This window comes from Plectropomus leopardus, chromosome 22, assembly GCF_008729295.1.
Source record: "Plectropomus leopardus isolate mb chromosome 22, YSFRI_Pleo_2.0, whole genome shotgun sequence".
Classification (NCBI taxonomy): Eukaryota; Metazoa; Chordata; class Actinopteri; order Perciformes; family Serranidae; genus Plectropomus; species Plectropomus leopardus.
The window spans coordinates 19,973,727-19,997,160 of NC_056484.1; the positions used below are offsets into that span (position 1 = coordinate 19,973,727).

At 41.5% G+C, this 23,434-nt stretch overlaps 1 protein-coding gene across 1 annotated transcript in view; it reads right to left on the bottom strand.

Moving 5' to 3' along the window:
• The window catches only part of nav3 (neuron navigator 3), a 251,822-nt gene that overhangs the window by 173,808 nt on the left and 54,580 nt on the right, over positions 1 to 23,434 (bottom strand). The window contains exons 2-3 of the mRNA XM_042511574.1: positions 8,381 to 8,498; positions 5,309 to 5,361 (exon numbers count right to left, since the gene is read on the bottom strand). Of these exons, the coding sequence (XP_042367508.1) occupies positions 5,309 to 5,361; positions 8,381 to 8,498 (171 nt within the window). The remainder of the gene's footprint in view (positions 1 to 5,308; positions 5,362 to 8,380; positions 8,499 to 23,434) is intronic.

Sequence of the window (23,434 nt, forward strand, 5' to 3'; positions counted from 1 at the left end):
AGGGCATGTTCGCAATTTTGACCAGGCTGACCGCTGGCAACGTCAGGTCTCAAATGTGTGGAATCCCATTTGCATTAACAATGTAGACGTGTCTACTGAAATGAGGCCTACAGGAAATGCAAAAGAAAAATACTTATTCTTACATTATTGGAAGCAACTACTGCACTGAACAGAAAGTGGAGGTCTGACGTTTGGACTGCTGCATGTTTGCTCTAACCTCAAGAGAAACATTAAGAAAGGAAATCCGTGTGCAGTATTAAAAGAAGTACGGGCAGGAATTTGAGGGATCTAAGAGATGATCACCAAGCTTTTAGATTATGTCTGTAAGTGGAACTAGAACTCTATTTTACTGCATTATTTCCAGTCTAGCTCAAAGGTAAGTTATGGCAAAGCATTTTAAAAGCTGTGACATTTTAATCTTCAACATCACATTAGCAATTAGGTGACCAAAAGTTGATCTTTAAGTACTAAAAGAGGATCCCTGCACACTCTAAATGCAGGCTTTTATTCCACACTGTAACAGTAAGGAGGTCAAAGGTCAGACTCTTTTACATATTGTTCCTGATGAGAGCAAATTAGAGCAAGCAGAGGAGGGAAAACTGGGGGGGGGGTTATTAATTCATACTTCTATAGTTCTTTGGCGTATCCCTCCCTCTGAGCAGTCAGAGGTGATACCCTTTGGCCTCACAATAAAAAGGTCTACAGACTATAGCTATACTACTATACTGTAAGTAATCAAGTGCCAAATGAAGGCATGGAGTACATAGCTGGATGGGCGGGTTCAAATTCGCAGAAAATGTATCCCTGGTGCCCCCCTCCCCAACTCACACCATTTAAATAAATTACATTTATTTTATTATTATTATTATTATTATATTATTATATTATTATTATTATTATTATTATTATTATTATTATCATTATCAATAGCATTAATATTAATATTAATATATTTGCATCATTATTTAATAATAATCAAGATCAAGAGCTAATGAGAAATTTAAAAAAAAAAAAAAAAACAACTACACAGTATGTGCAATTTCTTTTTCCTTCCTTATTTTTTCTTTTGGACCAAAACCAGCCAGCATTGGATCATTCTTCCATTGTTTTCAATTTTTCTTCAATGTCAAAGAAACTTTCTTTGTGCCTAGGTGGTTGCCTATGTTGCCTATAGGAAGATCCACCACTGAATCTAGATATCATATAGCTTGATCTGATCACCTGGTTTTCAAAATGCACAGAAAACACTTTCAGTGTTACTTGGGATGCACCAACTGTAAAATTGATAATTGATTGATTGAACTGATATGACACATAGAAAAAAACATCAACCACTGCTTTTGCCAATCGGCCAGTAGCACTAAACAAGGTGAAAATCAGCTGATACCAATGTTGGCTGATTAATCGGTGCATTCCAAAATGTTACAATTCATTCAAGTAATGGATGCAACTGCAGCATTTCAAAAAAAAAAAAAAAACTTGGATGGAAAAAAAGGAACTCGGTGAATTGTCTGCTGGTGGCAGATGTCTGTTAAAAGCCAACACAGACTTTTCTTGGCCATAACTCTAACTGACTGTCCACACATCGGCCAAGTTTTTCTGTTGGATTAGCTGTGCAGGAAATGACAGAACTTCAACTGACTTGTGGATCTCTTGCGCAGTGAACACTGGTTTGGAGAATAAGACTGCATTATGCATGTAGATTATCTGTAAAGCTTGCAGATGCTGGTGCCGCGCTGCTTTCTGCTCCTCAGCTTCCAGCAGCTGCTCAGTTGGCCTCGGTCCACTTACCAGGCCGGCAGCGACCCACCACTTAGAGAAACAGGCTTGTGACTGCAGGATCACCGTTTCAAGTCCCAAATGGGGGGAAAAATCTGTGCAGAGGAAGTAAATCAGACTCATCTGCCCCGCCACTGACAGCTGCTGCTACTGTGATGTCCATAGCCAGGGAGTTTAAGCTCCAGGTGCTAGGTGGCCAGTGGCAGGTTTCCAAAATTCACAGCTCACATTGTCAATATGCAGCCAAACGTTTTGAAAAAAACATAGCTCCAGTTACTCTCAGGACGGGGTAAAGGTTGTCAGTAAATACCTTAAGTTTCAGATTGATATCAGTGTTAAAGCCCATGGGATAAACAAGCCTAACAAAATAGTTTTGCACTTGGAGAGCAATATGTTCAAGTGTCAACACCTTGGTCTCTTAGGACAGTTTAGTTCATTTGGTCTGGGAAAAAGAAAAAAAATTACATTATTGCTGTTAATTTTGGCCCAGTGTATGTTCACACTTACTTTTGACAAATAAACTGAGAGCTGTATCAACTCATTCTCATTCCCATTAAATACTGATGCTTTGTCACGCCCTTTGAGTCTGATGCCAACACACAAGGCACCCTTTAGTGTCTGTATGAGACACACCAGGTACCAGTTTAAAGAGAGCGAAAGTCTATGTAGAGAGGACATTGGGGTGGATTACTGGGTCAAATAAACACAGGACTTTGACCCCTGGAGACTGCTGTTTGTGTCCCGTGCAAAAACAAAAGTCAAGGGTAGGTTATTTCAATTACGTCAGTCAAGTTACATAGCTAACTTGAATTTATTTATTTTAACCCAAAGAATGACCTTGACTTAAACCTAGCCAAGCAAAATTAATTCCTAAACCTAGCTGCAAGTTTACTCTGAAGACATGGTATGCATGTAAGAAGCAGAAACCGAAACATCTGAAACTGACGTCACCAATGGGTGACGTCAGGGTGGTGACATCTATGAGAGTCAAATAATCAATCGTTGCAAATCACCTCATTTTATGAATGTGTAGTACCAAAAACGGGATGAAAAAGAGGTTTATTTTACGGTAAGAGATTACTGTAGGTCTACTGTTACTGAATTCCAATTCATCTTTAAAGAGGAATTGGCAAAATAAAGCCAGGCGCAAGCACAACACACATTTGTTTTAACGTATTTTCAATTCAAGCTTGATTAAAAAAAATCGATGTATTCATGTGCTAAAGTTTTATAATGGCTACCAAATTGGTATATAGATTGCTTATACAGGTTGCCTAGAAGATTGCCTCCTTAACAGTACCCACATTTTCCAAACAGTGTTTCTGCTAGCTGGAACCATCTTTGTGGATGTTATGTGTGGTTGTCAGATGTTTCCTTCCCTTTCGCGCCCACACTATAAGCAACCGTGCTTCCTCAAACTTCAGTTTCCCAAGCTGGCCAGACTCTCTGTGGTCAGAGCAGGTGGTGGATCAATGGGCTTAGTAAGTGACTGAGACAAAGAGCAAGCTGCACACACACACATACACACGCACAAACACACACAAACCCACATAGAGGTCGCTGGCATATCGAGCCACATGCTTGCAGTGCTTCTTGCTGCTCGCCCTTAGCGACCAGTGCGTCAGTCTGGACTCAGCTGTTTCCAGCCAGCATCAGAATCACTTAATGTGACAAATTAAATAAATAAATGCACACGAGTTTATTTTCGAGGAACTGGCTCTGACACATTCGGGTCACACAGTGACATTAGGGGACTCACATGACCTTGACATTTTCTTCCTTCCTGCTTCTTTAATGTTGTTTTTCTAACAGAGTGCACTGTCTGCTTCCATTGCAGCTGGGCTAACAGTGGAAGAAAAAATTAAACAGCTGAAAGCTGTGATGAACGCCCGAAAGCAGCAGTAAAATACAGTCTGAGATTCCACTGATGGGACCCTTTCTGTAAAGACTCCCCTGATACTCTTTAGAGTAACTAACTGGCAGAAACACTGAAGTACTGACACATATTAAAGTAGGACTATGTATATGGTACAGAGAGAAAATGGTCCAATTAATGTAAAAACGCTGTACAGTAAGCTACACATATACAAAACACAAACTGCCCACACACACTGTCAGGACCGAACACACACTCCTCGCCCACAGTGTCTTACTAAAGCAGCTAAACAGCTTTAGTCACTTTTAATGGCAGGAGGGCAGATGCCAGGGCAAACCAACACTGCATAAACACTTAGTCAACTCTAGTTAAAGTGAGGGGTAATTATCTCACAATGACGACAATCAGTGGTTATACAGCCCGTCATCTCATTAACAGAGGGGAAAACGACACCGCCAGCATCACTCAGCCGCGTGGCAGCCAGATACACACATGATTGGAAACGGCATAGTAAATCAAGTATGTTCGGGATTGAACTTTTCAGGGCTTTCCGGTGTTTCTGGTCAAATGGCAAAGCATGGTGGTTACTACAGTCATCATGTCTCTGAATATTACAGACGATAATAGTTTGTGATCAGAGTCAGTGCCGCTGGCTGCTTGAAAATATGGTGTGAAATTAACATTTAAAGCAACAAAAGACAGTTTGACTTTGGGAGATGATCATTTTCAGCTGTGACACCAGCTTGTGATATGTGACCTAGAAAAAATACATTCTAGGATTCAGTTTTTGTCTGGTCGTAAATTTGGTTCCTACTGATTATTGTACACCTTCACATATCTCCATATGATTTAACATCTTTATATTGCCCAGCCCTAATTGCAATGTGAAACCAAAACTAACCAGATCAAATGTATACAGTTTAACAAAAATGTGAACCTTGATTCAGGATTTTTGTTGTAAAAAAGGCTCAGTCATGACCAACACCAGAGTGAATCAAGACCGAATCAAGACCAAGACCAGACCAGTGCAAGTCCCACACTATTTGACAACGACGAAGATACCAATAATAAATGGAACATGTAGACCATATAAACGTGCACAGAAAAACAGGAATGACAGAAGATTCCTTTCAGGTAGCCTAATTTGATCACAGATGATTTGGCTGAGAGCCAGAGCTTCTTTCCCTGTATCCTGTGTTCTTGGAGTGCGTGAGGATGGGGACAGGGAGGATGAAGGCCATCAACAGCAACAAAAATTTCAAATTAGAGAATGAGAACTGGATTTAAAAAGAAAACATCAAAAACAGTAAATTACGACACTTTTTACTACTTCCCTGATTCTGGAATTAATTATCAATCACAGGTTTGTAATATTGAATGTCAGTGGATGTTGAGCTGTTGTGAGTAACTGTGGATGAAAGCATCACCTGAAAGCTGTAAGATGTTGTGTGAATCCTGCATTACAGTCCTAACTTCCTGTAATCTATAGGAATTTAAGTTTACTACTGTTGCTACAAATGTAAAACATCATTACATCTTGACAGCAGAGGAGTCCAGACCTCAAATATTCCTCATAAAAATAAATCTCTCTCATGCATCAGTGCATTACGGGATGGATGAAGTTGATGATAAAAGTAAAGCTAAAACACTCACCATTTGCGACTGGCTCCTGGGGCTGCCATTGATATCCTCCACCTTCTCATTCGCTGCGTGAGAGAGGAAATGAAGATGTTTACTGTCGTTCCATGCTGAACCTTAGCATCCCAGCATCCAATGACTTCTGAGTTCAGGTGTACAGATCCAACCAGAAACCTCTGCTGAGCTCTGCATGGGAGAGCATGTGTGTGTATGTATATGAAACATGAGTGTGTGTGTTTGTGTGTGTGAGCGTTGAGGTGCAGAGCGACGCAGGAAAGGTCTGGGAAGCAAAGCTGCCTAATTCGTCAGCTGCCGCCAGAGAATTACTGACAGGCCAGCTTGGCCTCATTGTCTGTTGGGGCGAGCAGGGAGGGTAAAGTTTCAATCCAACAGAGAAAGAGAGAGAGAGAGAGAGAGAGCGAGAGAGAGAGAGAGAGAGAGAGAGAGAGAGAGAGAGAGAAGTTGAGGAGTAAGGAAGTTAGACACGGGTTGAAAAAAATGAGCGATTTAGAGAGACAGACAGTATCAGTGAGAAAAGTAGCATATGTAATAGAGAGAAAAATGTGTTTTTGTGTGTGTGTGTGTGCGCGCGCGTGACTGTGTGTGAGTGTGATAGACAGAGAGAGAGAGAGAGAGAGAGAGAGAGAGAGAGAGAGAGAAAGAGAGAGAGAGAGAGAGGGAGTCCCAGAAAAAGAAAAGTTGAGAACAGTAATGGAGATACAAAGAAAAAGAAAGAGAGAGAGAGCAGAGACAGTAGACATAAGAAGAAAAAGAATGTGTGAGAGAAATGTGTCTGAAAACACACAGAGACCAAATTGCATAAGAGCCAGTGTTGCTTCAAAATGACTCATTATTTATTACTGTGTGATGAACACTGGGTTCAACAAGCAGTCAGTCTGGAGGCATTTACTGACCATTTACAGGCTCCATATGACCCATTTATGATCTGGCGTATCTGTCACAATGCATATCACTGTTATGACTCACCTCTACGATCACGGACTGATTATAAGTGAATGAAACCTACATTGACTGTTGTTTATCTCTAGAACAGATATTTGTCTATGTACCTAGAATCTGTAGGCAACGGCAAAAGATTTTGGAAGCGTTCTGAATTCGCTCAGTAGTCTGAGTAGTATTGACCAATCATGTTCGTGCAGTCTTTGGTTGCATGCAGATAAGCAGACTGTGACTCCCCAATAAGCAGAGCAAAAGAAGCGGAACCCATTGGCCGAAATGAACTCCCAAGACCCTATCGTCTGATGACAATTTAGCTTCTCATTAAACTCTGTTTATTGAGTTTTTTTTTGTGTGATCAAATTTTTATTTAGTTTTGTGTAGAGTATAATAATAAATCACAAATACATAGCTGCATGACATCCATGTGTGCCCATATGTTTTACGAATTTTGCGGGTACTGATACTCCAGAAGGAAAGTTAACCTTTTATCTAATCTTATCCCCCCCTCCCCAACCCAGCTGGCTTAGAATGACCTGTGATGTCTAAGTCGGACAATAAAAAATAAAAATAAATAAATAAAACAAAAACAAAAAAATACTTCTCATCTTGCCCAGATAATAATAGTAATAGGAAACAAATTTGCCTCAAGGGGCAGTGAAAAAGTAACTCATGTTGTTGACCCCTCTATACACCCTGATCAGTTCTTAAACAGACTGTGCAGAACTAGTCTGGTCACCCTATTTCTTCCTTTGATTTGGCCACAAGAGGTCCTCATCAGGTAAAAGCAAGCACAGGTCAGTTCAGGCATTTGAACCCATTGATTCACAAACTGTGTGGCAGTGAGAGTCTGCTTGATATTACATATTGTCAGCTGCCCTTGCAGGCAGACAGAGGAATGCAAGCCCTTTCTGAACTTTACTGTGTAGTACACGTAATGTATAGCATAGTTTTGTGAGCTGCCATTTTTAAAAAATCTGGCGGAAACTTCGGCCGCTTCTGACTGCGCTTTGGCTATTAAAAAATTGCAAGTTTGTGCAAGATGTTTCATGCCGTATAAGTTACGATTCAGGTGACGGTTTTCTCTGACCTATCCATGGTCAGCAGTTTTACCTCCACCTTTTGTATCGGTTTGCTCACTTGGAACCTCAACTGAGATGGTACCAAAAACAGTACCAGGTACTATCCACAAGTTTTGCTGATGGAAAACTAAAAAAGACTGAGTCAAGTAAAGTAGAGCCATTTGCGGAGATGCAGCATTAGGCTTGCAAGCGACTTGGTAGCCTGCTTTGGAGTTTTGGAGCTTCAGGACAAAAAGAGGAGAGAGAAAGAGAGAAAAAGTAAGATCAGAGAGAAGAACTATAGAAATGAGAAGAGGAGAGAGACAGCGAGAGAGAGAGAGACCCAGAAAAAGTTCAAATGTGAGGGAGAGAGAGAGAGAGAGAGACAGAATTGAAGAAAGAGACATAAAAGGGGAAAAAAGTGAGCGGGACAGACAGAAAAAGAGACAGAAAGAGATGTAAACTCTCTCTAGGGTCCAATAGGAGACACATGCCTTTACACCCCAGGGTGTCTAAGCCATAGATCTCTGCTGCTGCTGCACCCAAAACAAGAGAGAGCTGCTGCGATTTGGCCCAAATTTCAGACTGAGGAACAGCTTCCCTCCAACTCACCACAACAAAGACAAAACAGCGTGTGTGTGTGTGTATGTGTGTGTGTGTGTGTGTGTGTGTGTGTGTGTGTGTGTGTGTGTGTGTGTGTGTGGGTGGGTGGCCCCTTCATCTACCAGACAGAATGAATTCTAGACACAGGCAATGTTTTATTAGTACTGATAACAAATGGATTTATTCATCTTTGCTTTATTCATATTCTTTTTAAACATTGAAAGTTAGACGTTATATTGCTTTGGTATCAAAGATCTGTCATGATAATTATGTAATCATATTATAACTGAATGTACTTTGGGTGAGAACTTAATTACTTGAGTAGAAAGAGAACTGTAGGAAACCGTAGGAGGAAGACAGGAAACAGATAATAGAATAATAGATACAGCAGTAGATAATAGAGTAAAGACAGACACAGGTGTGTGTATGTATGTGTGTGTGTGTGTGTGTGTGTGTGGATGCCTACCTATGATCTGGATGATCTGTGCCAGCAGGACTCCATCGGTGACGTCCTGGCTCAGGTCCTTGATGAGGCGCTGACAGCCAGACTTGGCCAGGTAGTGATTGGCCCAGTCTGTGTAAATCTGCAACAATAGAACAAAACAAGCTGTCAGTGTGTGTGTGTGTGAGAGAAATGGAGACAAAGTGTGTGTGCAATCAACACTGTTAGGTCTTGCAGATTTGACAATTTTTGGTATACTAGATGCATGGGCGCATTACGAGACAATGGGCCCCTGGGCACAGATACACAAAGGGCCCCACCACCTCTCCTACATAGGAGTAAGAACCACAAACTCTGTGGTGGTTTTGCATCTCCTTGTAAACATTATGTGTCTTTTTGGGGGGTTTGTGGCCACTTCTTTCATATTTCTCTGAGGCAATGCTTTGTCTTTTTTGTTGTTTTGTGTTTCTTTGTGGTCATTTTGAGTTAATCTGACATTATACAAGTGAAGTCCAGTAGGCAAATTTGCGAATCCCACAATAGCGAAGGAATGACTCGCCCAACTCTTCATACAAATATCTAGTACTCATTGCCTTCATTGGTTGGATTGACTGAGTTTAGGCAAGAGGAGTGATATTGGTTAGGGTTAGGATAAGAATCTTAGGGTACGCTAATCAGAGGTCATTCCTTCGCTATCCTCAGTTTCACAAATTTGCATCCAGGGGGTCCCCTGGCACTCTGGGTCCCTTGGCCTTTGCCCAGTAAGACTATTCAGTAATCCATCCATGATTAAATCCAAAGTTATCCAAAACATGACCCGCAATTGCAAAGACTCAACTAACAGGACTTGCTGGTGTCTATATTTTCTCTTGACACAAACACTAACTGACAACAACTCACTCACTGTTTCTCTTCCTGACATTTTATTTATATTCTCAAAAAACATCTTGTAATTTGGTATTTGATATCCATCATCGGATGTATTGATGTAGCACAATTGTATAGTGGCTGACAAAAAGCATCTCATTCATTACATCAGGAAACTACAAACATGAATGACTTGGATGTCACCGATTGGGTAAGTGTGAAAACTCTCAAAAACAACTAAAGATGAATGAATGGGAAATGGACCTGCAATTGTATAGCATCTTTCCAGTCTTTGACAACTTAAAGTTTTTTTACACAGCATGTCACATTCAACCACTCACAGCCACGCACACACTGCTGGTCGAGGGTACCTAACAAATTGCCAACTGGTACTCAGCTTCATATGCATTTATACAATCTGAGTTCAGTATATTGCGTGAGGACACTTCGACCTTCGGACTGGAAAAACCATCCATTTAATATTTTGACAACCTGCTCTACCTCCTGAGCCACAGCCATCCCTTCTTATCAAACACATCAAGATAAAGAGTATAGAATAGTGTGAGAGCTAAGTTTTTGACTTTGCCCCTGAGGCCCACTTTATCCTGACAGTCATTTCTAACCTGGCTTCTTCTCTATGAAGCACATCGCTCTGCTTCGCAGTCCGTGGTAAATGCGCTGCCAGGGAGTGCTGTCTAAACACTCCTGCTCCCTGCACATCTCTGCTACTCAAACACAAATATTTCATTAAGCTTTGGCACTCTGGGTCGTACGGAGAACTACAATGTTTGGGTTCTTTCTCCATGGGATTCATAAATGATCCCAGCAAACACTTTGACATTAGATAAATGAGGCAGACATTATTGTGGAACCTTGTACTGACAAATACAATACCCAGGTGAAGGACAAAGCAAAATCTTTCAGAAGTCTACTGGACAAGCCTTTTTGAAACTTTTATAAGAAATGAAACTTCCACGAGTTCCTCTTGGAAAACTCAAAGCAAACTTGACACGTTAGGACAATCTTATGATTACGAATGGAGTCTTAAAGAAGACCTTGGCAGTAAAAGGTGGGTTCACTTTCTGAGCTCCGTTTCTAAACCCGTAAGAGCAGCATGTCGGATAATCTTTTGTATTGTCACCTAAACCTCTTAACAGTTGCTTTGTCTTTCAACAGAGCCCATAAGCTGGCTGATAAGCAACGCTTTGTCCGGCAGGCGACAGACTGATCTCAACAGCTGCTGCGGTTTCAACAGGATGGCGAAGACGAAAGATGTGAATCACATTTGGCCTCCAAGTGTTCAGCCCCACAAAAACGCGACTCTGCTAAAGGAATCAGGTTCTTTTGTGTACGAACAGTTCAGTTTGAAGATGGACCAAGCTGTGAAGGTCGAATAGCTGTCCTCTATCCAAGCTACTTGTTCAAGCACACAAAGCATACCTTAAAACTTCACCCATGTATTTTTCCCCCAGTCACTGAACTTTCGAAGATTTTCTTCAAGACCCCTCTTTCTAAGAACGAGAGTGCACCTGGAACATGACATGAAGCAGAAAAGAGATCCGGTTCTTCCCACTGTGCGGAGGGTACATTTGATACAATTTCCACAGACAGCTGTGGAGGAACATCTTTATTCCTACCAGGCTTGAATTGAGAATCTGGGACCCAAGAAAAAAAAAAATCTGTACCAGCCCATATAAAGACACTAACTGCTGCTCTGCTGCCTGAAACTTCTCTTGTTATCTGCGGATTTAAAGAAAGAAAAAATGCAGGCCTGAGAGGCATGAAGGACTTTGAATGGTGAAAATCCCCTGAGAAATGTAAGATCTTCCATGAGGTTGGGGGGGTCTATGACTTACGAAAGAGTCCCTTAACGTCAAAAACTAGTCAGATGTAAAGTTCATAATGAAGATGTATTTTCTCAAGGTGTTTTTGCACTGTACTTCCTGTCAAACTGTGTGGCAGATCTTTAACATCTTCAGATTTTCTGCAGGTTTCTATAACTAGAACAGGCTTCTCAGCATCTCCAACATTTCCCAAGGAGTTCCCTCATAAAACTTTCTCATGATGAAATAATCCTGTTTTCCCCTCATTTACCTCACACCGCTCACAATTAAAAGCATTTCTCTCCCGCTCTTTTCTTTTTCTTGGAAGAGGGACATTTGCTGCTTTAAAGACCTCTCAGAAGTTTGTATCTGTTGTGGTTTTTCTTCAGCGACTTTCTCCGTGATGAGAGGTCGTAAAAATCAAAAATAGGAGAGCCGTCATAGGGAAAGTACCACCAAAACCTGCTTGCAAACAAATACACAGGGCTCACTTCCACAGACACGCAGAGAAACACACACCGCAAATGCAAACCACATCCCATCAGGGGGCAAGTAAACAAACAGGAGAGCAGACGGATGGAGAAAGTGTGTGAAAGAGAGAAATTAAGAGCGTGTGTGCTGCTCCCGCTGACAGTTTCAGTCACATCAGGCTGCGGGAAATTCCACTGAGGTTTGAGCACAAGCTGCTGGACTGCTAAGTTCATCAGAGACCTGGGACGAAGAGGAGGAGGAGGGTTTGATCTGTTACATTGTTTGAGCAGCCACCTCCTGCTGCCATTCATCTTTCTCTCTCTCTTTCTCCTCCTGTACCCTTAAAAGGGAGCAAGGACAGAGGATTAATGCTTCTGCAGGGGAAGACTCAACTCTCCTGTCAGCAGCAGTCAGGTTTACATCCAAATTTAGCTCAAATGTTAAACAAAATTATCCCCCAAAAAACGTGCAGAGAAAATGCAAATGAATGTGCGTCACCATCACCTTCTGTTATGCAAATATTTGAGTTGAGTGCATCAAAATAAAGAGCTCCAAATTAAAAATGCACTTCAAAACAGATGGATGGAAACACTCTTAATGTTTCTTGGAAGTCTGAAAAGCCTTTCAATCACTTCCTCAACACTTGTGTAAAGAGCAAGAAGGAAGTGAGGAGTGGAGGCAGGTACCTAGCAGAGGGTGTGATACCCAGACGATGAATTCAATTTGTGGCTAAATAACCAGCTGCCTCTGCATCTGCTAAAGCTCCTGCAGGGATATGATATCAACAACTAATCTTCAGGGCCACGCACTAGCTCTCCAACCTGGAGGTCAAACTTTAATTTGTATTTGATTTGGAAAGTTTGTTTTATGCCGCATGGTGTTAGTGGATTAGCAGCAAGACAACACAGCTTCACACAGGCTGACAATCACAAGAAAGTAAACTGAGGCGACTTCAAGATCTCGCTCTAAACAAACACTGCTTCTGTCTGCAAACACTTGTCTTGCTGAATGGAATGAAGCCTCCTTAAAGGAATCTCCAAAGGGATCAAACAAATCTCTGATGCTATTTACAAATAAGATTTTTACTTTGGCACAGCGTGCTCACAGATCTGCTCACATGTCCGTGCTCAGTGTTTTGCATGTTCACGCTTCGCAAGAGCTAGTTCAAAGTTCAGCTCACACGCATCACTTTTCCATCAGCTCTGGTTCTTGAATCAGTCACGTTCAGGATTCGTGGAACTTTGGTGCGTTCTGGCAAACAAGCCCACATTTCCACCAGTTTTAAGCAGAATTATTGTAATCAAGGATGTGTTATTAATGGAGGGCGTTACGACTGAAGTAAACAGTTGTAGCATATTTGCATTGATAACCTGTGAGCTTCTGTTCTGCTCAACTTCTCCATAAGTGCCCTCTCCTTACTCTCTTTCCAATCTGTAAAACATGACACGCCTGTGTTCTCATGGTTTGTACTTTTGGTTATGAAAAATGTTTTGGGTTTTTTTTTTTTGTTCCAGCTTAGAATCAAATTTTTGGGTTCCTAACCAATATATTTTTAGTCGAAAAGCTCCAATTGGTTCAAAATGAAGGGCTGTAGCTGGAACACAACTCGTTCCATATTGTTGGAAAGGGGGTAAGAGATGAAAATGAACTAGTTCACATTCATAGTTCACAATTTGAATTTTGAACGAAGCTCACTATCCCAAAAAATGAACTAGTTTACATTATTTTCTTAAGATTTTTGAAATAAAATGAAGTCTTGTGATAAGCATTTACTGGCAGGTATTTCTTAAGAGTAGTCAGATGCTTTAACTCAATTTGTTGTATGAAATGCTTTGCTAATGTGGCTAACATTTCCACTTGAGGAAAAAAAAGCATAAAAATGTTTTGTTTTTGTTCAGTTGGAATCTGTACTGATCTGTTCACAAAATTCAATTATCTAAATGAACAGGCTTCAACAGTACCGTTAGCTGCGTTGTCTGAAGTTCCATTAGCCATGCTGACGTTGTGTTGGCAAGTCTGGTTCCATATGTCCTCAGGTGTCACCAGAGTTAACAACGCTCACATTCAAGTTCATACTGACAAACTGATGCATTCAGTTCAGCGTTCACTCACAATATCAGCACTTTTTAATAAACATGCTCTTTTGGTGCAGTCATGCACAACGCTGTCAGTTTCACACAGAAACATAGACAAATATTTCAGTGGGGACACAGGGGACATGCCCCCCTAAATATTAAGGACGTGCATTTGTTGCCCTCAGTAAAATCCTGAAAGTAACTGATTTTGACAAAGTTCAATTAAAAGACATTTCTACTATAAATGATTGCGGAAAAGCGACAAATTGGTGCAGAAACATTAGGCAAAAAAATTATGTGTTTGATACTTAAAATTGTGAAACTAAATTTATGCCCCTGCATGGAAACCTTTACACAACTGATGACATAAAAGAAAAAACCATGAACCTACTGAATTCTCATGGAGAAGTCTGTTTCTGTCTTACTCAATTATGTACCAGCAGGTGAACATTAAAATTCCACCAAAGAATATGAAAGTTATCCATTGACAACTTTTAAAACTGTTTACCCAGCCTCATGACAGCTCACCATAACATTGAGTCACCTTCTGTGTTTGTTTTAGCCCAACCTGCCCACTCTGAAATAGCGTGCGCTCCAAAATTCACTTTCAAACTGTCAACTTGTCGAAGCAACGCCACTGTGTTGGCAAACACTTTCAGGGACATTATGAAGTTTCTTGCCAAAATGCATTTTTGCTTGCTTTACTACTGCATAAAATGAGTCTGTACCATTGATACAAATTTCGTTATATAAAACAGAAATCAAACCAGACTAAAGTAATGCCAGTAATCAGAAGAAATTTGGCAAAATGTATGAATTTATGAGGTACCGCCAACTTGTACAATAGATCTGGACATTTTCAGAAGTCCTTCTCTAAAAGAATAGTTGGAAACATTGCAAGAAAAGTCTAAACTTCAACAGAGCTCAGACAAATCAAGGCAAAGATGAGAGCAGGCAAACCTCAGAACAAACACAAGTCTTCTGTTTCAACTTCAAGTTAAGCCAGAAAAAAGGTAAGAATGGCTTTGAAGCATGTTGAAGCCAGCAGGTGTAGTTGCAATGCCCAGGGTTCAAACCTGACCTGAGACCTCTGTCACCTGTCCCCCCCTCGTTACTCTGTGTCCCCATCTCCTCTCTGAGCTTCCTCACAAAGCACAAACATCAAAGAAACACTTTCAAGCAGCCTGCCTCCTGTCTCTGCGTGAGCGCCGCCTCGCTGATCCACTCACTTCATGACTCCACGGTGGCGCTCAGAGTTGAGTCTGTCAGCCTCCTGCACTCGTTACCCTCTCCTCTCTGAATCCCAAATACGACAGAAGCAAAACATCAGCAGTATCGCCACCTTCAGTGGTGCTGACTGAGACAACTGACATCATGGAGACACACATGCTGGATGACACAACACATGCACATACAAAAACCAAATCCCCCAGCTAGTCAAACACACACACACACACACACACACACACACACATTTTGAACCCCCCTCCACTTGCCCACCCTCCTTCCTCTGTCTTTCGGCAGCCAGCATCAATCAGCAGAAGTCCAGTCTCTGTGGTGATGTTATCCTTATTGATGAAGTATCTTTCTCCCTCCTCCGCAGAGCTCTCCCTCTCAGCGGCGCTAACACACAGCCAGCTCTTACCCCAGAGCAGATAAACTGCCTTCAACAGTCCTGATCACAATGCAGTGACTACAGCTACGCAGGTATTATTGGCAGTGCCTGCAGTGGCAACGTTCAGCCTCCGGGGGGAGCCGAGCTAAAGGAGAGAGATGCTCGAGTGAGAGATGGGAGTCAAACTGTGCAGGACTCTGTGTATTTATCAATCCAACTGAATGACTGTTAATGTATGGGCTCTTTAATCAGGGCATCATTCCAACGCTGTCTAATAAATTAAGAAGCTAATTGCATCCAAGAGTTTTGTGCATATATACAATCACTTGGAGGACATTTAGCTGTGTAATGCTGTTTGAGACAGACTAGCAGGGAGAGACGTCTCCTCTGTGGCATCCAAAACCTCAACTTGGCACTAGCACCGCTCCCGCATGGGTCCTAAATGTAATTAAAGACAACACAAAGCTGCATTAACTAAACGAGCGATGAGCCAACGGGATCGATGGGGCGGTGATGTGATGGAGCTCCCTCCATGATTCTCCGCCTGGTCACTGTCTCCGGGTCATGACAAACAGGGAGTAATGGAGGGATGGGAACAGCCAAGATCGGACAGAGGCATCGCTGTCAAATCAGTTTATGGAGGGTGTTGGAGGAAAAAAAGGCACACGCAGAAAATCGAGCTCAACAGAAAATCTGTAATAGCTGTGCTGTTCAGTTGACAGGTGATGTTTAGGAAGTACTAAAGGAAGAAGTAAAAAAATCTGAGTGATTTTGGTGCAGACGTTGAGCAGTTATGCTATATTCTGCTCATGGTCACACATGAATTATCATGACAATCCCATCTGACCGCTCCTTAAACGCACATGATTCTTGCCTATAAAAAGGCATCAAAAGAAAAATTACAGATCTACAAGATGCCACGCCTGACACAAGCATGGGGGGATACAGCATTTTGGCATGCTCCGGTCCAGAAAGACGGAGCAGCCGCACAGTATCCAGGACTGTTGGTGTTAACCATTTAAATGTTAAACATCTTCAATCGCCTCCGCCGACCAGCCAAGACCAGATCAACCACATGTTACAACTGAGGCACAAAATCAACGGATACGGTTGGTGCATCTCTGGCAGTAATCCCTAAAATCAAATCTGGCAGTATTGGAGGTCCATGAGGAGATGTATCACAGCTGTTCTCACTGCAGATGGAGGCCATACCAAATATTTACTTAAAGGCCTGATTCATGTGATGCATGTAGGATGCATATTATTGTTGTAAATAATTTTGTCTGAATAAAGTTTTAATGAAGTGTATAATATAGTGTGTAGGACAGGCTGGTATCTGTGTATAGTAATTTCATGCTGGAAACATTGCTATTTGTAATAAAGTAAAAAATGTCGCTCAGACATGTTTCAAGTCATAACATTTCTCAGCTTTGACTAATAACGCATGTCTGATAAGTTATCATTATGTGGGCATCCAAAATTCACAATATCACAAAATCGTACGCATACCAACATGTCTTAACTCTGATCATAGGTCAGCCAGCCCAGTCTCACTCTAAACTTGTCAAATACCAACACTTGGTCAGCAGCCCTCTGTGTTAGATACTGACACACCAGGCAGCAGCATTTTTTCACACCCCAAGCACCTGCTGCGGTATAAAGTCCACAAAGGGTGGGTGGGAGAGGAGGTAAATGGGTCAAACAAACTCTGGACTTTCACCTTGAAAACCGCTGTTTGTGTCCCATGTGAAGCCAGAAGTCAAGTTATTTAAATAACAAACTGATGGTAGTAGAGCACACAACACTAGTGGCATGTTACGTGTCATATGTGAAGTATGTTGCATGACATTACTTTTTGTTAGTAACAAATGCACATTAAACAAAGCCATGTTTTTTTCTAAACCTTACTACATGCTTTTTTTTGCTTCAACGTAAAGAGGTAAACCTAACAACAAAATGTTTACCTATGTTTTAAGTTTATACTATAAAGAGACTGTATAAAACTTTTTGAACGAGCAGGAATGGAACATTTCATGTGACACAATCTATGTGAGGAGCATATATATGGCCCCTGAGTGTCCAAAATAGAAGCTGAAGGGGTACCTAGAGCATCATAGTTTGACCTATAGGGCCTGTGACCTTGTGTTGTTATTTGAAAAGTTGGGGATGAGAATGTGTTATGTCAGCACAGGGAAACTTTTCTCCCTCCAGCTGATGTGATGAAATTATCATTCAAGCGTCAAACTCTGTATTCTGTGAAGGGAAACTAACAGGAGCAATTTTACAGTACTTTTTCAAGGAGACCTTAAATAATGAAGTATTGAACGTACATGGTAGAAAGTTGGAAAGATCAGGAATATTGCAGCCCAAGGCCTTGTGGTACTTTGTAAACTGGCATCAGGAAGCCACTGAAGGAAGACCGTGGTAATAATGCCATAAGTTCTGGCTTGAAGAGGCAGCTGAATTTTGACTTACTTTTCCAAAAGTAAAGCTCGCGCAACTGGACAGCTGTGCATCCCATGGTAAATTTTAGAAGCAGAACAAGCATGAATCTGTTTTTCTGGGGTCAGTAAAGAGATGAATTGCCTCATCTTGGATTTATCTAACTGTGCGCATCTGCTGCTTTCCAGTGGAGAAGAGGTCCAAATAAAAGATAACCATGAGATTTCTGACAAAGCCCCTTCGAGGGCAGGCACAACTGCCAGTGTCCAACTACATTATGGAAGCACCTGGAAGCCATTTCCACTATATAAACCTTTTCTGGTGTTTCCTGGGATGAGTCTGACGCATCTCCGTTCCCTATGAAACCATCATTATCTTGTCCTGGGAGCCGAACAGAGAGGCCTCCTTCAAACCCACCTAATCCTGAGGTAATAGCAGCAGGCAGCTCTCCAACATGGCTCTACTCCAATCTCGCAAACACCCAAGTGGGGAGTTTACTACGGCAGTATACAAATCGTACACTTGAAGTTTCCTTGCGGCCTGGCACTAGTGAGGAAGGATCAAAAATAAGAACTTTATTTATGTGACAGCGCTCTCCCACAACAATTTTAAGAGGCAGAAATGGACTGGAGGATATGAAAGGGATGAGCGGGGAGCACCTTTGTTGCCGTGCCAACTGTCAATCGCAGCCAAGTCGGGGTGTGTCCGGTTAGAGGATTTGAGCAGGAGAGATGTGTCCAGTTGTGTTTACAACAATGATAAAGGAGCTTTATGGTTGGTGATAAAACACTAATCGAATGCAACAACAGATGTAAAACAAGACGATTAAATGTGAATAATCAATTTATGCACACAAGACTAAAAATGAGGCCTATGAAAACACACTAATTTACTGTAATTTTTCTTTCCAAAAGAAAGTGCCTTTGACTTCTGAGCCAAGGTCTTACTCACCATTTCCCGAGAGCCTATTAAGTGTGCATCTTTGTTTGTTTGGCATATTTTTTCCAAGGAAAACTGATTAGTATGTTGCTTTCAAGCTCCTGCTTTATACTCAGACAGCTGTATATATTTATGCCAACTGATTAATCGCTGACCTTAACCCTAACCCTAACCCCGGAAAAAACATTTTAACCATAATTTTAAGCAGACTTTTTAAATTTTAATTTTAAATCTTATATTTATTATTTATTAATGAATTTTTCATTTCCAATATTTTTCTTTACTCCCTTTAACATCCATGAATCCTGCCAGGCTTCACCTAAACGTAAAGGGCAAACATGGACATGTGAGAGAGGAGCCCTGTATTTATTTTTAACTTTGTGATGTTTAACTTTTTAGTTTATAGTTTTTAAAATTCTTTTTTTACCATCATTTTTCAAACTTTTAATACAGAATCTAGTTGCTCTAACCTGGGTCTCCAGGCACTATGTCATGATATCTAAATTTTACCACTTATAACCTGTTATTTTATTGATTTTAATGACACAAAAGCTGTTTTAATAAGTTAACAACTTTTTAATCCCTGTGCCTGTGCTTTCAGAGCATCCCTTTTGGGATGCTGCGTTTTCATGCTAACCTAACCTTAACTCCTTTCATCCAAGAACCCGGACATACAGGTGCCTTTACTCATGGGTGCTTGAGTAGGAACAACGCAAGACAAAAGTGACTTTTATGTATTTTCCAAGCTATTCTGGAAACCAGCACTTTCCAGCTTCTAGGCGGGCACCGACAGAATGACTTCACTACGATCAGCAGATAACAGGAGAGAAGCTGCTAAAAACTGAAACATTCAGTCATTGTCCGCTCATGCCAAGCCACTTTGTCGTTCCAGGGGAAATCCTGAGCAGAAAATGACATAATTGCATGGCTGGGAGAAGTTTGGAAGCACAATCTACGCTGGATGTGCTCGCACACGTCAGTCAGCGCAGATCACTCGTGGTGAAGCAGAGACCGAAAGCCAGAAAGAGAGGACGGTCAGAAGAAAAAAAAGAAGAAGAAAAAAAAAATGACAGCTCCAAAACAGCGAGAAGACAGATGAGTACAACACAATTTGGAGACAGACAGCAGCGGGCAGACAGGAGAAAAATGTTTGTTGACCGATTTGATAAACTATCAGCGGTTACAAGTGCCAATTACAGACAATCATTCGCCAAGACAGCAAAATTTGAAGGTAGCACACAGGGGAACTATTACATGTTGTAGCTTTCCATTATTTTTTTGCCAGGAAAAAAAGCTAAAATATCTCATATCATTTTGTTTCAGCCTGGCACATGAAGGACACATCTAAATCATGGCCATCCACCAACTGTAAAACACAGAGCACAATGTAACCCAAAGACTGTGAACATCAACACATCAATTTCCTGCTGACCTCTGACCTGCACAATGAAAATGTATGAAGCAACATTGCTGCTGGAGGACAGATTGTCTTTATTGTATGGACAACAAACCGAGAGTAGTTCAAGTCAGCGGCTGGTTCATGTTTATGTGATGGAACTCCATCAGATGCTGGAGGAGTCATTTTATACAACCTTCAAACACACATCCTGAAACACAAACACCCTTCCTCCCACTGCTGGCAGCCTTGACCCCAAAACCAGAGGAGCAGAGGACTAGATTTACACTGTCTCCAGGTCCAACAGGTCATTTAGTGTGCAAAGCTATAAAACACATAGGTCAGGTGGTGAAACCTACATTTAAGTGGTGAAATACAACACACAGATGATAACATGAGAAATGTTTTTATAATCTTGCCAGGGCGCCATTAAAAAAAAGAAAACAGAACTTTAGGTTTGCGAAATATGTCCTAAAGGATGTGAGACAGGAAACAGTCTGATGCTTATACTGTTATGTCACAGTCCGAAATGTACAGTGTAATCCAAGAGTTGTTTTCAAGGGACGGTTCACCAACATAAAAATAAGTATTTTCGATTTTTTGGGTAAACTGGCCCTTTAAAAAATTGCCTATATACATTATCTGTAAGGACACTAAACTGCTAGATTCTACTTCATTAATGATGTTACTTCACACGAGAGAGAGGATGTTGCGCTGTCAACATTACACTAATGTTTTTAATCTTTCACTCTTCTCTAAATAAAGGCACTTCACATATATATTTGATCATATATAAACTCCAGCCATATGTCTTTGTGGAATAATTTTATACTATCACTGTTATTCAATATCGTCCCCTCCACTGTATGTTTTATTACTGAGATAAAAATATTAGAAATCCCATAAATAACCGAAACCAAAGCAGTGTGCTCAAGCCATCATCCCTGCTCTTAAAGTACAGATGCTTAAGTAGTCACACACACACACCCACACACACACTGCATCCACACAACAAGGTTTATGAGACTCTTGCAGTATCTCACCTTACCATGGTAACCGCAGCGTGTGAGGCAGCGTCTGTCTCGCTGGCTCTGTGGCCTGCGAGCCAGACGCTGCCACCGCCATGCTGGTGAAGGACGCGCACACACTGGCAGACATACACACACACACTCACAAGCACTATGAGCTCTCCAACTCCCTCTCACAGTCATTCTGTGCTTCACAAAAGTCTATGTCTGGAAAACAATAAATAGTTATCATCTCAGATACCGGTCTGACTCTGCCCAGCTGGGATAAAAAACAAACTTGTAGCTCTAGTAGCTCTTATAAATAGTCAGCAGATATTTTTGTGACATACAGAATCTCAGTGGAGAGCCTTGTGTTAATTAGCTGTTTAGCTGCTAGGTCACAAGATGAGCTCCTTCCACTGGCTCACATCACACACAGCATCACCTCACTGTAGTTGTGACAGCCGTAATTGAGGGCCTGCGTTAAACGGCGGCAAACTTTTCCTGCACGGAGGCGGCCTTAACAAGCGTCCTGGTGCTTCCGGGTGACACCCGTCTATTCGGGGATCCTGCGGGGCTCTACAATCATTCCCTCAGCCCTCTGCATGCTCCGCCCACTCCAAAACACACAAATAAATCAGGCGGCGAGCAGGCTACCGTGTCATTAGCTATAACTGCTGCAGAGAGGAGCCCTGCCAGAAATACACGGTTACGCACAAACAGATCCTTATCGTTCCCCCACAGGGTTGGAATTATTCTCCAAACAGATTCCAACAAAAATCATGAGGACATGATCCGTGTTGGTGTGACTCAGCGCTGGCCTGCGCAGATTAGTCACACTTCCTCACAGCATCCGACTGGCTTACTGTTCATTAAATCAAGATGAGTCAGCGGCTGACTTTGACTAGTTGTGGTTGGTTGGCAGTACAGAGCGGGCTGAGCCTGATTTGGAAGCACTTTCGCCCGCAGCAACTGTTGCTTTTGCAGCTTTAAGCCCCTCTCTCTGGACAATAATGGTGATAGAACTGATTTTATTTGCAGTAAAAGGGCCTTTTTATCGAATAATGACAGAAATAACAAAACATGGGGGTTGTAATCAGGCCTGTGCAGATGGCGGGTCAAAAGGTTGTGGAGTTTTGTGGACACATACTCATATTTACAGGCATAAGCTTATGGTAAACACCGTGCTCTAAGCCCACAAAGCTATCAGCAGCCCGCCAACTGCTAAGATCTTGATCAGGTATCAGCCCCATCGGACGTAACTGGCCTTTGTTGTTTGTGTAAAAAGCTCATTTATAAGCCCATTTATATGCAGTACGCAACACATGTCTGTTTGCTTTCAATCGGGACTGCCATCTGCTTGTTGAGAAACAAATTAATGTAGATCGCTAGATTAATGGGTTTTTGATTGGGTGCCGGCCAGACTGCCAGGAGCCTGGGCCGCGTTTTTTATTAACAAGCCCCTCAGAGGACGAGGACAGGACAGCGACACTACGCCCAGCCACTTAGCGAAGCGGCCAGACTGCTAAACTGCTGATTGTTTTGTGCACTAGTGATGAGCAGAGTCTTTAGCTCCCATAATAACACACGATGGCGCTTGAATGGGAGAGGGTGTCATTTGTTTCAAGTGGTTGGGTTTTTACTTTGGATAAAAGTTGTTTTTTTATGAAGGCAGAGTGAAATCAATCATTCTGTTTACCTGATTTGTCATTTTAGAAGTCTCCTTCTTCCTCCTCTAAGTGTTAAATTATTCCAATTCTACCTCATACAGTTGAGAGAAAGTATAAACCCTCGTGAATATCATTAAAGAATAATTTTAGTTGTATGCTCTTGTTATTTTGGTAGTTTTTGCCATTGATTCAACCAGTTATAAAAAAAAAAATCCTGACAATTCTGGTGTTTTGTTGCTATATTCTAAGTGAAGATGTGCTAAAGATGCCCAGACTTCATCCACATGATTAACTCTTTGAGTTTTCTCTAACACACTGTTGTGATAAGTTAGCCACAGTTTATTTGTCATGTCAAGTGTTTCAAGGACAACAGCTGAGAAAACCACAGCGCTCAGATGGCCTGCCCCTAACCACATGTTAAAGCTGCCGTATGTAACACTAGAGAAAGACAGCTGATTACTAAGTCTTATTCTTAGGTTTTCAGATACGTAAACTTTGGATTGGTGGTTTAGTCTGACTATCAACCCAAAGGGTCAGTATTTGACAGCCTGGTATGGATTATTGAATGGGCCTGCCAGGCAAAGGCCTAGGGGCCAAAAGTGCCAGGGTGTCCCCTGGCCTTCACATGCAAAATATGACTCAAATTGACACATACTGACCAGAAAGAGACTCAAAATAACTACAAGAAGAGACTAAACAATTACATAGAGACACAAAACCTAAAAAGATTCAATGGAACCGCAAAAGACTAAATAACTTCAAGATGAGACAAA